The sequence below is a fragment of the Hemiscyllium ocellatum genome, chromosome 18 (genome assembly GCF_020745735.1).
Source record: "Hemiscyllium ocellatum isolate sHemOce1 chromosome 18, sHemOce1.pat.X.cur, whole genome shotgun sequence".
Classification (NCBI taxonomy): domain Eukaryota; kingdom Metazoa; phylum Chordata; class Chondrichthyes; order Orectolobiformes; family Hemiscylliidae; genus Hemiscyllium; species Hemiscyllium ocellatum.
The window spans coordinates 18,103,810-18,117,696 of NC_083418.1; the positions used below are offsets into that span (position 1 = coordinate 18,103,810).

General features: G+C 41.8%; 1 protein-coding gene across 2 annotated transcripts in view; it reads right to left on the bottom strand.

Moving 5' to 3' along the window:
- Nucleotides 1–2,282: 2,282 nt before the first annotated feature.
- Nucleotides 2,283–13,887, bottom strand: part of LOC132824351 (inactive serine protease PAMR1-like) — a 166,893-nt gene continuing 155,288 nt past the window's right edge. For both annotated transcript variants that reach the window (XM_060838716.1, XM_060838715.1), the window contains exons 13-14: nucleotides 11,370–11,662; nucleotides 2,283–3,350 (exon numbers count right to left, since the gene is read on the bottom strand). In XM_060838716.1, the coding sequence (XP_060694699.1) occupies nucleotides 2,820–3,350; nucleotides 11,370–11,662 (824 nt within the window). In that variant the 3' untranslated portion in view covers nucleotides 2,283–2,819. The remainder of the gene's footprint in view (nucleotides 3,351–11,369; nucleotides 11,663–13,887) is intronic.

Below are 13,887 nucleotides of genomic sequence, written 5' to 3' on the forward strand. Positions count from 1 at the left end.
GCAGAAGACAGAGAGGAGGGATAAAGGAGTCCTTTTCCGCATGGCAGCCAGTGACTAATGAAGTTCCACAGGGGTCCACGTTGAGACCACAGCTATCCATGTTATACATAAATGATCTGAACTAAGGAACTGAGAGCATTGTTGCCAAGCCTGCACGTGACACAAAGATAGGTGGAGGGCAGGCAGTGTTGAGGAAGCTGGGAGACTGCAGAAGAACTTGGACAGGCTAGACACTGGGCAAAGTGGCAGGTGGAACATAATGTAAGAAAGTTGTAGTTATGCAATTTGGAGTGAAGAATATAGAGATGTAGACTGAAATCTGAAGTGCTAAGGAGAATTGGGAGCCCAAGTTCAGGACTGTCTTAAGTTTAACAATTCAGTTGGCAGTTAAGCAAATGCAATGTTAGCGTTCATTTCAAGATAGCTAGAATACAAAATCAGAGATGTACTGCTGAGGCTGTGTTCGTTTAGAATATTGTAAGCAGTTTTGGGCCCTAAAGCCAAGGGAGGAAGTGCTGGCATTGGAGGGAGTTCAGAGGAGGTTTACAAGAATGATCCTGGGGACAAACAGCTTGTCATGTGAGGAGCAGTTGAGGACTCTGAGTCAGTATTTTATAGAGCTCAGAAGGATGAGGGAAGGGATCACAATAAAACTTATATGAATACTGAGAGGCCTGAATGCAGTGGATGTGGAGAAGATGTTTCTACTAGTAGGAGAGCTTAGGGCCCGAGGGCAAAGCCTCAGAGTGAAAGGCTAACCCTTTAGAACTGAGATAAGCAGGAATTCCATCAGTCAAAGGGTAGTTAATCTGTGGAACTCATTTCAGCATAGGACTGTTGAGGCCAAGCCACTGAATGTATTTAAGACAGAGATAGATGGATTCTTGATTAATAATGGGATCAAACATTTAGGGTATAAGGCTGGTGAATGGGGTTGTAAAACAAATCAGCCATGATTGAATAGCGGAGGAGATCCGATGGGCCAAACAACCTAATTCTGCTCCTTTATCCAATGGTTCAATGTAAATTCAATGCAGCATGTTTTGGGTTTTTATGCAAATGGTTAGGTTAATCAAGGTTTATTCAATGGAATAAGGAGTCTGCTTCACAATAATGTGTCCACATCAGAGTCACTTCTTTTATTTACCTCATCTCCCCAGTACAGAAAATATTTTATTAAACAATAAAAGCATAAATTCTTGAGAACTCTTATTATAAACAATAAACCTGGACAGAAAGTAGCTGAATATTGTGGTTACAGATCCTTTTAACTTTTTGTGCATTTTCAGCATTTATTGTTCATGTTTCAGATTTCTTGGAACAACAAAGATTTATTTTTCTTTCTGTTCTATAAGTGAGTTCATAATCTGGCATCAACTGCTATTCTTGCTAAACCATTCCAGAGGCGGTTCACCCCTTAAATTAATAACTTCTCCACTGGTCGTAATTTTGGCCCTTACAACTATGAACATGTGGTTCTGTAGTCAGATATAACAAAGTGTTAGTTTGGGTTTATATTCTCTTCTCTGTTCAAAATCATATGCAGTTCATCATGTTTTTTTTTAATCTGAAGAACCCAAACTTACCTTGTTGGAATTTACCTCAAATTGGATTGTTGTGGACTTAAGCACATGATCTAGATTCTGGTATATTGTCAGAGATTCCATATTTTGAATGAGTTATTAACCTAAGGCCCTGTCTGTGTTTTGTGGTGCATGTAAAAGACCAAATAACTAAGTTTTCCAGGTCACCTGAACAATATTTATATCCACCATAATATCTACTAAACATTTTGTCTGATTAGCCAACTCATTGTTATTTGAAAGATCTTTGTGTTTAAATTGGCTGCTAATTTAAACTAGTGTTTACAACTACAATTTGTAAACTGTGAAAAGTTTTTGCAGGTTTCTGAAGCTGAAACAGGCTCTAACAATGCTAGTCAAAGTCATCTACACCTCAGAACTAATTCATTTTGTAAAGCATTTCATAAATTGATCAAGTGATGTGACAAGGCACTAAACACAAGTTTTTTCAATTCACTTACTAGAAGTTTAAAGTTTACAGATGATTCAAAAAAAACAGAAATAGACCAAGTAGTGAAGAGTGAATAACAGATCCTGGGGGGACATTGACAGTCCAGAAAGTCACAGGATTGATTAAAGTTAATACGGAAAAGTGACTTTTGGAGAAAAATATCAGCAGTATGAAATAAATTATTCAACCTTAAGAGTTAAAGGAATAGAAAGAACAGAAGGATCTTAGACACAAACCTTTGAAGCTGATAGGACAGACTGTCGCTTTTAAAAAAAAATCTGATCTTGGGCTTTAAGAGAGAACTGCAAAGGCATTGAAAATCAGAAAAAAAGTTATGCTAAATGTTTTCAAAATGCTGGTTAGCACCCAACTATGTTGTAGCCAGTTCTATAGTAAATTTGATTTCTGATGGGAGGAAAAGTGAATTTGACTCTAGGAGAGGGAGTAAATTTGATCCATGGGTTGTGGGAATGCAGAAATTTTTTTTTCTCTGAAGCGAAAGAGAAGTAATCTTGGCTTGAGGTAAAGGAGGAAAGTGAACTGGATTCTTGCAGTGGAATTATAAAATCATTGTAATTTGGCAGTCTAGCTTTGCATCTCCTCAAAACAGTCTGTACCATCAATTCAGTTGTTTGGAAAGAAGGATGATCTGTGCTAAGTGATTAAAGTTATAATGTAAATATTGATTATCCGTAAACATATTGAACAATTCAGATGATGCAAACTGGAAATTGAACGCCATTGTTCATGTAAGATTTTTGAGATGCTGCATCATGCAAAGAGCTTTATTTCAGGTGTTTTTCAATCCAATCTTTGAATGGAGTGACGTTTGTATAAACAGTGAAAAGTTCTTCACTGCATCCTTTCTCATAGCCCCAGCTCACCAAGCCTACCAGGTACCAAGTGAAAGCAGAGCCCGCCCTGTCTGGAGCAGGGAAAGTTGCCACGCCACCTGTCTCCAACGGGCAAATGTTTGAGAATCCATTTGGATCCTGACGGGCACAGAACATGTTCTCAGTGATGCTGACAGAGATCCCATGGTCTTCATACTGCTGCTCGCACTGGACAGAATCGCCTATTTCAATAGTGCCCACACGGATCGTGTCATTTGTATGAGCCGAGTCGTTGGCATCATGCTGCATTCTCCACCCTGTGACATATCCCTGTGTATTCATATTTGATAGATCTTTTACATCAGGAAGACATACGGGCTGCACATGGTCGGTGATTTTGGCCTTGTCCATTAGTTTGACGATTGCAATATCTGAATCTAGCAGAACTGGGTCATAGGAGGGATGCACAATAACTGCAGCAATCTGAAGTAGTAAAGCAGAAAAATATATAACTTTTAAATGTTATTATGCTATTCGATGGGGGGAGGCAGGGCAGCATTGTTGAGAATGGAATAAATTAAACTTGCTTATATAGTTTCAGCATTAAGCACCTTCAGCAAATGTTTTAGGTAGTATCAAGCTCCCTCACCACTTCTCCAATTGTTTGGGATTACACACAGAAGATACATGGTACAGAAACAGACCATTCTGCCAAACCAGTCTTTACTGGTATTTATGCCTCACTCAAACATTTTCCCATTTTACCTCATCTAAAGCTACCAGCTATCACCTTTACCCTCTAGTCACCTAGTTTTCACTTAAATGCATCTGTAATAATCACTTCAACCACTCCCTGTGGTAGCAAGTCCCATACTTTTGTTATTTTTCTATCAATACTATTTTATGTTGACAGTCCTCTAGTTATGCTGCTGGTAAAAAGAAGAAACAATCTCTCTGTATTTACTGGATCCAAATCTTTGCTCTTCTGTTTTCTCTTCCGAGAGAAAAGAAACTCAGCCTGTCATTTTATTGATATTTATATCCATCATATCATTCTTGTAAATGTTGTCTGCACACTCTTCAATGCCTCTGTATCCTTTTTAAAACATGACCATAATTAAACACATTATTTCAAGTATGATCTAACCAAAGATTGTTTTAGATTTAGTATTACCTCCTTGCTTTTCAATTAGTCAAGGACAGTAGTGGGAAGTTGTGCGTGGAGTCTGAGGAGATAGGAGAGGTGCAACATGAATATTTTTTGTCAGTATTCACACAGGAAAAAGACAATGTTGTTGAGGAGAACAGTGAGAGACAGGCTATTAGACTAGATGAGATTGAGGTTCATAAGGAGAAGGTGTTAGCAATTCTGGTAAGTGTGAAAATAGATAAGTCCCCTGAGTTGGAAGGGATTTATCCGAGGATTCTCTGGGAAGCCAGGGAGGAGATTGCAGAGCTTTTGGTTTTGATCTTTATTTTGTCACTGTCTACAGGAATAGTGCCAGAAAACTGGACGATAACAAATGTTGTCCCCTTGTTCAAGAAGGGGAGTAAAGACAACCCTGGTAATTGCAGATCAGTGAACCTTATGTCAGTTGTGGTTTAAAGTGTTGGAAAGGATAAAAAAATAGGATTTTTAATCATCTCAAAAGGAATGAGTTGATTAGGGATAGTCAGCATGATTTTGTGAAGGGTAAGTCATGCCTCACTAACCTTATTGAGTTCTTTGAGAAGGTGATAAAACAGGTGGATGAGGGTAAAGCGATGTGGTGTACAAAGATTTCAGTAAAGCATTTGACAAGATTCCCCATGGTAGGCTATTGCAGAAAATACGGAGAAATGGGACTGAGGGTGATTTAGTCATTTGGAATAGAAATTGGTTCGCTGAAAGAAGAAAGAGGGTGGTGGTTGATGGGAAATGTTCATCCTGAAATTCAGTTACTAGTAGTGCATGGCAAGGATCTGTTTTGGGGCCACTGCTGTTTGTCATTTTTATAAATGACCTGGATGAGGGTGTAGATGATCAATTAGTACATATGCAGATGACATTAAGGTCAATGGAGTTGTGGATAGTGTGGAAGGATGTTGCAGGTTACAGAGGGACATAGATAAGTTGCAGAACTGGGCTTAAAGGGTGAAAATGGAGTTTAATGTAGAAAAATGCTAGGTGATTCACTTTGGAAGGAGTAGTAGTAATACAGACATCTGGGCTCATGTAAGATTCTTGGCAGTGTGGATGAGCAGAGAGATCTTGGTGTCCATGGACCTAGATCCGTGAAAGTTGCCACACAGGCTGATAGGGTGGTTAAGAAGATGTACTGCGTGTTAGCTTTTATTGGTAGAGGGATTGAGCTTCGGTGCCATGAGGTCATGTTGCATCTGACTCTGGTGCAGCGACACTTGGAGAATTGCATAGAGTTCTAGTTGCCACATTACAGTTGAAGCATTCCAAAGGGTCCAGAGGAGATTTACCAAGATGTTGCCTGGTGTGGAGGGAAGGTCTTATGAGGAAAGGCCGAGTATAAAAAAAGATCTGCCACCCTGCCAACCCACAATAGGCCCACAAAAGCAAAATTGGCCAAACTGTATGAAAACACCCAGAAAGCTTCTGCAGGGACAACGCAGGCTGATAAGTGAAACTAGAGAGTACTTGCAGAAAGGGAATATACTTCCAGCACCCACTAACAATGACACAGCGCCATAGCAATCCCAAAACCCCGAAGGCAGTTTCATAATCCAGCAATACCAAAGCCACACAAAGAACAGGTCAGACAGAGAGGCACCAGCAAGAGCACTACTCCCAGGGCAAGACAATGGAAGCACCTCACCACTTCGGAGGAGACATTAGCATTTATGTGCGAAGAGGAATAAAAGCTCCAGACCCATCAATATTATCAGAATGTTGCTTTGTGTAGAGAATTAGCATCATTATAACTAGATTACTCCAATTCCAGATAACTTCCAGATACATTGTGTTTTCCCCATTTCTAATTAGCCTTATTGTACAGGATTATTATAAAAACTGGTTTCATCCTCAGCTCAGGGAAGAGAAATTTTCGACTGCCTGGGCAGACTGTCTGTGCTGTTTCAGCTTAGTCAATTTCTCTTCCGCTATATTGCTGTACTAATAAACTGTTTGTCAATTTCACTTTGAACTGTACTTTGTGATCTCTAATTCATTGGGCAAATTTCTCTGACATTGAGAGACTTGAGGCTGTTTTCGTTCGAGAGACCAGGATTGAGAGGTGTTTTAATAGAGACATACAAGATGGTCAGAGGATTAGACAGGATGAATAGTAGGAACCTTTTTCCTCGGATATTGATGGCTAGCATGAGGGACATAGTTTTAAATTGAGGGGTGATAGATATAGGACAGATGTCAGAGGTAGTTTTTTTACTCAGAGAGTAGTAAGGGCGTGGAACACCGGGCATTTAAATGGTAATTGAATAAATATATGGATGATAATGGAATAGTGTAGGTTAGTTGCGCTTCAGACCAGTTTCACAGGTCAGCGCAACATCGAGAGCCAAAGGACCAGTAATGTGCTGTAATGCTTGATGCTCTATTACCCATAGGAGAAATAAAGTCTTGCGCAGGATTTGTCAGTTTTATGGCTCGGCTAATTTGTGCTGAAATCTTTAATGATATGTTGCTTTGTCCTACCTAGACCTGACCTTCCTTTTCTTCTGATCAAATCAATGTCCTTAGTTCTCTGCCTGAACAGAGGTGCGAAACACAAAATAGCATCATGGCTTCCAATGCAAGTAGGGTAAAGAGGTAGGCCCTGTGCTGCTATTGACATGCCAGCTGTTCAGTCAACTAAGCCAACTAGCTTCTCAGGCAGTCTTCTGAATTGCTGCAGAACATGCTCTTTGACTTTGTTGTTGTCCAGATTTATAAGTACAGATGGTACTATCATGGCTGTAATGATAGTATTTTGCAACGCAGGAATCAGGAATCTCTCCTGGCTTAATGCTTGTCGTTTGCATATCATAGAATTCCTACAGTGTGGAAGCAGGCCATTCGGCCCATTGAGTCCACACTGACACTCCAACAAGCATCACACCCAGACCCAACCCTGTCATCCTGCATTTTCCATGGCTAATCATCCTGGTATGCACATCCCTGGATACTATGAGTAATTTAGCATGGCCAATCCACCTAACCTGCACATCTTTGGACAATGGGAGGAAACTGCAGCACCCAGAGGAAACCCATGGAGACACCGGAGAATGTGTATACTCCACACAGACAGTCACCCACAGCTGGAATCGAACCTAGGTCTCGAGCACTGTGAGGCAACAGTGTTAGCTACTCAGCCACCATGCCACCCCAAAGAAATGTAATTACACATCTCTGAAGCAAGAGGGAGTTGAACCTCAGTGTCATGGCTCAGAGGTAGGGACATTGCCATAACATTAATGGGCGGCACAGTGGCACAGTGGTTAGCACTGCTGCCTCACAGCGCCTGTAGACCCGGGTTCAATTCCCGACTCAGGCGACTGACTGTGTGGAGTTTGCACGTTCTCCCCGTGTCTGCGTGGGTTTCCTCCGGGTGCTCCGGTTTCCTCCCACAGTCACAAAGATGTGCGGGTCAGGTGAATTGGCCAAGCTAAATTGCCCGTAGTGTTAGGTAAGGGGTATGGGTGGGTTGCGGGTCGGTGTGGACTTGTTGGGCCGAAGGGCCTGTTTCCACACTGTAAGTCTAATCTAAAACCACAAAAATTTTAGCCCCTCTTTCAATTTTATTTTATTCATTATGCCCCCCATTTTAACTTGAAACCCATTTACTACTCAGTACTTCATGTCATATTATGTCTACCTGTTCTATCGCCCTGACAAATACTAAAGCAGAATAATTATTTATTATTTTATCATCTCTCCATCATTACCTACACTATTATCCTCTCTCGTCCTTAGAGGTGCACTATAGTTGTCCCTTTTAATTGGAATGTGAAATATTTTAATAATTTGTTTTATATTCTTTAACAAATTAATGTCATAGTTCCACTTTGACTTCCTAATTATTTTTTGACTTCTTTTCAAATCTCTGCATTCTCTTATCAAGTAATTTGCTGCTATCTATGTTCTTCATGTGTGCTTCTTCTACAACTCTCAAATACCTCCTAGTGGCATTATGCATCCACAGATTCTCACCAGCATTTACTTTGTTTACTTTCTTTTAGCAGATATATATTTCTTGCTTTCTGCTATGAACGTTTCAGCAATGTTTCATTTTTGTTCTACATGGTTGCATGCCAACACCCCTCCTGGATCACTACTCTGATCTGGCAGCTCAAGTCTGAATGTTGCCCAGGTTGTGTATGGACATTGCGATTCCTCAAATACTGAAACAGTCAAAGGAAGCTGGACATAGAGTTTTGCAGCATGGAAACAGACTCTTCGGTCCTACGAGTCCATACCAAACATAATCCCAAACTAAACTAGTCTCACCTGCCTGCATCTGGCCCACATCCCTTTAAACCTTTCCTATTCATGTATTTATGTAAATGTCTTTTTTAAATGGTGTAATTGTGCCCACATCCACCACTTTGTCAGGAAGTTCATTCCACACATGAACCACCCTCTGTGTAAAGAATTTGCCCTTCATGTCTTTTTAAAATTTCTCTCCTCTCACCTTAAAAATGTGCCCCCTAGTGTTGAAATCCCCTATTCTAGAGCATGTAATCATGAGCAAAATTCTCACTTCTGATATCACAAAGGACACGTCATTGATAAATAAGCTAACGATCATATGACACAATCTGGAGGAACTCTTGTCCACAAAACCACAACCATTTTCCTGTGTGCCAGGTGCGAACTTCAAACAATGGAGAGCTTTGAAGCCCTCTGAGCTGACTGAACTGGTCCTCACCCTGAACAACTTCTTTTTCCAATCCTCCCACTTCCTCCAAACCAAAGGAGTAGCCATGGGCACCCGCATGGGCCCCAGCTATGCCTGCCTCTTCATTGATATGTGGAACAGTCCATCTTCCGCAGCTACACTGGCACCACCCCCCATCTTTTCCTTCGCTACATCGATGACTGTATCGGCGCTGCCTCGTGCTCCCACGAGGAGATTGAACAGTTCATCCTCTTTACCAACAACTTCCATCCCGACCTCAAATTTACATGGACCATCTCAGACTCCTCCCTCCCCTTCCTAGACCTTTCCATTTCTATCTCGGACGACTGAATCAACACTGACATTTACTACAAACCGACCGACTCCCACAGCTACCTAGACTACACCTCCTCCCACCCTGCCCCCTGTAAAACGCCATCCCATACTCCCAATTCCTTCGTCACCGCCGCATCTGCTCCCAGGAGGACCAGTTCCAATACTGTACAACCCAAATGGCCTCCTTCTTCAAAGAATGCAACTTCCCCCCAGACGTGATCGACGATGCCCTCCACCACATCTCCTCCACTTCCCGCTCCTCCACCCTTGAGCCCCGCCCCTCCAATCGCCACCAGGACAGAACCTCACCTACCACCCCACCAACCTCCAGATACATCGTATCATTCATCGTGACTCCCTCCGTGACTCCCTCGTCAGGTACACACCCCCCACCAACCCAACTTCCACTCCCGACACCTTCCCCTGCAACCGCAAGAAATGCAAAACTTGCGCCCACGCCTCCCCCCTTACTTCCCTCCAAGGTCCCAAGGGATCCTTCCATATCCGCCACAAATTCACCTGCACCTCCACACACATCATTTACTGCATCCACTGCACCCGAGTGGCCTCCTCTATATTGGGGAGACAGGCCGCCTACTTGTGGAACGTTTCAGGGAACACCTCTGGGACACCCGGACCAAGCAACCCAACCACCCCGTGGCTCAACACTTCAACTCCTTCAACTCCTCCTCCCACTCCGCCAAGGACATGCAGGTCCTTGGACTCCTCCATCCCCAGACCATAGCAACATGACGGCTGGAGGAAGAGCGCCTCACCTTCCATCTAGGAACCCTCCAACCACAAGGGATGAACCTAGATTTCTCCAGTTTCCTAATTTCCCCTCCCCCCACCTTGTCTCAGTCAAATCCCTTGAACTCAGCACCGCCCTCCTAACCTGCAATCTTCTTCCTCACCTCTCCGCCCCCACCCCCACTCCGGCCTATCACCCTCACCTTGACCTCCTTCCACCTATCACATTTCCAACACCCCTCCCCCAAGTCCCTCCTCCCTACCTTTTATCTTAGCCTGCTGGACACACTTTCCTCATTCCTGAAGAAGGGCTCATGCTCGAAACGTCGATTCTCCTTCTCCTTGCTTTTCCAGCAACATATTTTCAGCAATGGAGAGCTTTCCCCAATTTCCACTGAATTAAACTTTGCTAGAGCTTCTGTCTGCCATACTCGGTCAGCCAAAGGCATCAATCTCACCTCACTACATTTTAGAAAGTTCTGCCTGGATCCAAACAGCAGACCATTGAGTCACTTGAAGGTCCACTTGAAGAAAACTGGAACGTGTGTCATGTCATCCATGATTCAAGCAACAGCCACTACAGCTGATGATGCCAATGTTTTTACCCAGCTTGCCTTCCTAAATTCTGTTCTCAGCCCTAAAGATCAGCCTTCCTTCAGTCTGTTAACCTGTGTTTTTTTGTCATGGCTATGGCTTTGGGTTATTATAGTTATTCCAAGTGTAGTTTGACAGCAAAGAGTGGCAGACAACTATAAAGACCAAATAGCTGCAATATTACTCAAAAATCAACACAACTCATTCTTAAATTCTTCCTGTCTCTGCCTTGACTTCATTAAACCCCTGCCATAAGCCAGTTAGCTTTCCTTCCTGTAACTGTGTACTGTTGATTCAGTGACACCACCAATACTGTCAGGTTCCTCCTCTGTATTGTGTTTTGTGACTTAAGCCTAGATTTTCAATGAGTTGGAACTACTCAAGAGTGATTAAAATATGGTGAAGAAAACTAGATTATGGGATTCCTGCCTCCATTTCAGTTTTTAGCAACTTTTGCATTGGGAACACTGCTTTTGTGCATTCGAAACTAAAGAAACTACCTTCGAATTATCTGCTCCTAATTAAGCTGGTTAACAGCTTAAGAAAAGTCATCAAATCTTACAGTTTCAACAGACTACATTATGTCCATTTTTCTGATTTTTTTTACGAGAGCTTATATACTCTACTATACATTGTGAATGCTTGGCTAAGTTTCAAAAGGTCAAAAACTCTGTTTATCACCAGGGCTGTGTACACATTTTGATTGATAATTTTAAGAGGTTATTGAAGTATTGTCTGTCTTTGAATCGGCCAATAAAATATTGGACTTTACAACAACTCTAGTGACTGAACTCTTGAGGAAATTAATATTTTTGAGAGAGTATCTTTCTATGAGGTTTGATTTCTTCATCTCCAATTCAGAAAACATGGCTCCTGAGGAATGCCCATAGTGGATACTGGATGAGTGGCAATACAGCATTTGAGCACCTTATCTTATTATACCTGCCCCAATTCTGCCAGGGTGAATATTACTCACTTGTAGATATTGTCGGCTCTTTTCTTGCAGTTCTTCCTCATGGTAATGCTTTCCCAGGACCACCATCATATCGGCTGTGCTGATCACCACCGCCTTTCCCAGCTCTGTCACGCAGTGGGCGGCAATAACAATGTTCCGTTCATTCAGGAGTGCCCCACTGCAAGCGAGGAACCATGCCTGCTGCCTGACGATCTCGTTGCTGGTGCGTGACATCTTATGGTAAAGTGCAGCCTGCCATGCCCAAGCCATTGAGGGTAGATTCTGCAGGCTGAAGTTGCCAAGTTTTCCACAAACTACCAAACAGACAGTGTAAATACTTAATTTAAAACAAACAAGTAAGATAATAATAACAAAAAGAAAACAGCTATTTCTACTCACTGTCAACAAAACACACTGAGCTAACTCACTTGATCTATACTCAGTTCTTAGCATTGCACTTCCAGAAGGATACAGTGAGATTCATGACAATGATAGTCGAAAAGTGTGGTGCTGGAAAGCACAGCAGGTCAGGCAGCATCCGAGAAGCAGGAGATTGACATTTTGGGCATTTGCCCTTCATCATTCATGACAATGATACCTGAGCTGTAGGGCAAAACTATAATAACAGGTTGCAATGACTAGCGTTATTTAGCCTGGAGTATTGATGATTAAGGTAAGATGCAGTGAGAGATGATTAAACAAGTAGATAGTTTATGCTAGGATCAACTATATCCTTTGCTCAAAGCGTTCAGAACAAAGTGGATGCATGGCCTTGGGATGATGTCAGAAAAACCATCACATGAAAGGAAATAAAAAACTTTCTGCTTCAAGAAGATGTTGAAGCTAGATCCATTGAAAATTTCAAAATTGAGATTGACAGACTTACTATGCAAGGATATGTAATGGAACCAAGGTGGTAAATGGAATTAATATGCAGATCAGTCACATTTTAATTAAATGGTAGGTAGGCTTCATGGCTAAATTGCACACTTTTGTTCATTTATTCTATTTTAGACAAATCAAAGGAGCTGGTATTGTTATGAATGTGTTGGAGAAATGCGTTTGTAATCATGCTCCACTATTCCATTCGTGATGTCATTAAGATGAATGTTTTGATTTAATCACTAAAATGGTCAATTGATTCTTTTTGGACAACTGTCCAGAATAAGCGAGACTTTCATCAGGCTGCTTCAATGAACTCAAAATAATCTGTTCATTGTAACACAAAACTTATTCATAAAATAAGTGGCAAACACTGGTTAACATCTCAGCAATAAACCAGAATTAGAACTTTATCCTCATTTAATTGCAAATTGACAAATTCACAGAACACAACAAATAACAGACTCTGCAGAGATTATAGGCTGAATCTTTTGATATTTTTGCTCAATGTCAATTTTGTCATGTTTCATGGAGGTTTCGGTTGATGCGGCCTAATGAGGTTTCTTGCCATATTGTTCCAAAAGTGCCAAATTCAATAACTTCCTAACAATCCCCTGTTGCTCCCTTCTCATCCAATGCTAGCCAAATTTTACTATCTCACTGTGGCCTGTAGAACTCTCAGAACTCACTGAATATCTCATAACCACATTTCCCCAGAATCTATTGGGCACAAATTGATGACATGTAAATCAGGGTAGGTTTCTGGCTGTTGCAGCTCATTAGTTGCTTGCCCTGGTCATTATCCATTCAGTACATTGTCCCTACATGCTCCATTGATATCATTCTCCTTGACACTTCATTTATACATGCTGGCATGGATTAACCACCAACCTGTCCACATCATGGCTGCTCCTAGAATAACTTTCACACTCTTTCGGTAATTCAACATTTTACTTTGGAGCTCAAGAACACATAACCTGCCATTTTGCTACGGCGCATTGTGCTTCTTATGCATTTACAAAGGATGCACATTATGGCTCTTAGCTTGCTGTCTTAGCACCCACTCAATTTGTGCTCACTTGGAGAGTGCAACTTTCTGTCTAATTCGCATTGCTTTCTAATGCACACTCATTGACTTCAGCACTACCAGCCTCTGAGTAGTTTACCTTGCATGTGAGCCCAAAGCCTCCTCATTGCTTCATTATAGGCTGCCAGCCTATGTCGTGCATTGCTTTTTAGTGTAGAGGGAGAGGCAGGAAGCTTATCTCAGTAGAAAGCACAGACCAGTCAAAGTGGTAGAACTGTCACTTTATGGTAGAGTAACTGCAGTATGTACCTGCAGCTGATATTGCAAACACACTGCATGTACAGCAAGCAAATAACAATGTGTGAAAACCAAAGAGGAGTTGTCCTAATTAGGTCAAGGTATACTGCAGACAATAAAAGAGAGATGCTGCAAATCTGATTCCAAGTTAGGACTATGGACCTATCAGAGTCTGGGATCCTTGACTTTGCAATTGGCTAATGGGCCAAAGGCAGTCCTGCACCAGTCCAAGAATTACAAGTAGGTCAATCGAGGTGCTGTTTAAATGTCAATCCATTAGGATGGGCCAAGCTTAGTCAGAGCTGTTCTGCCAAGGCAGTTGAAATGTTTGGG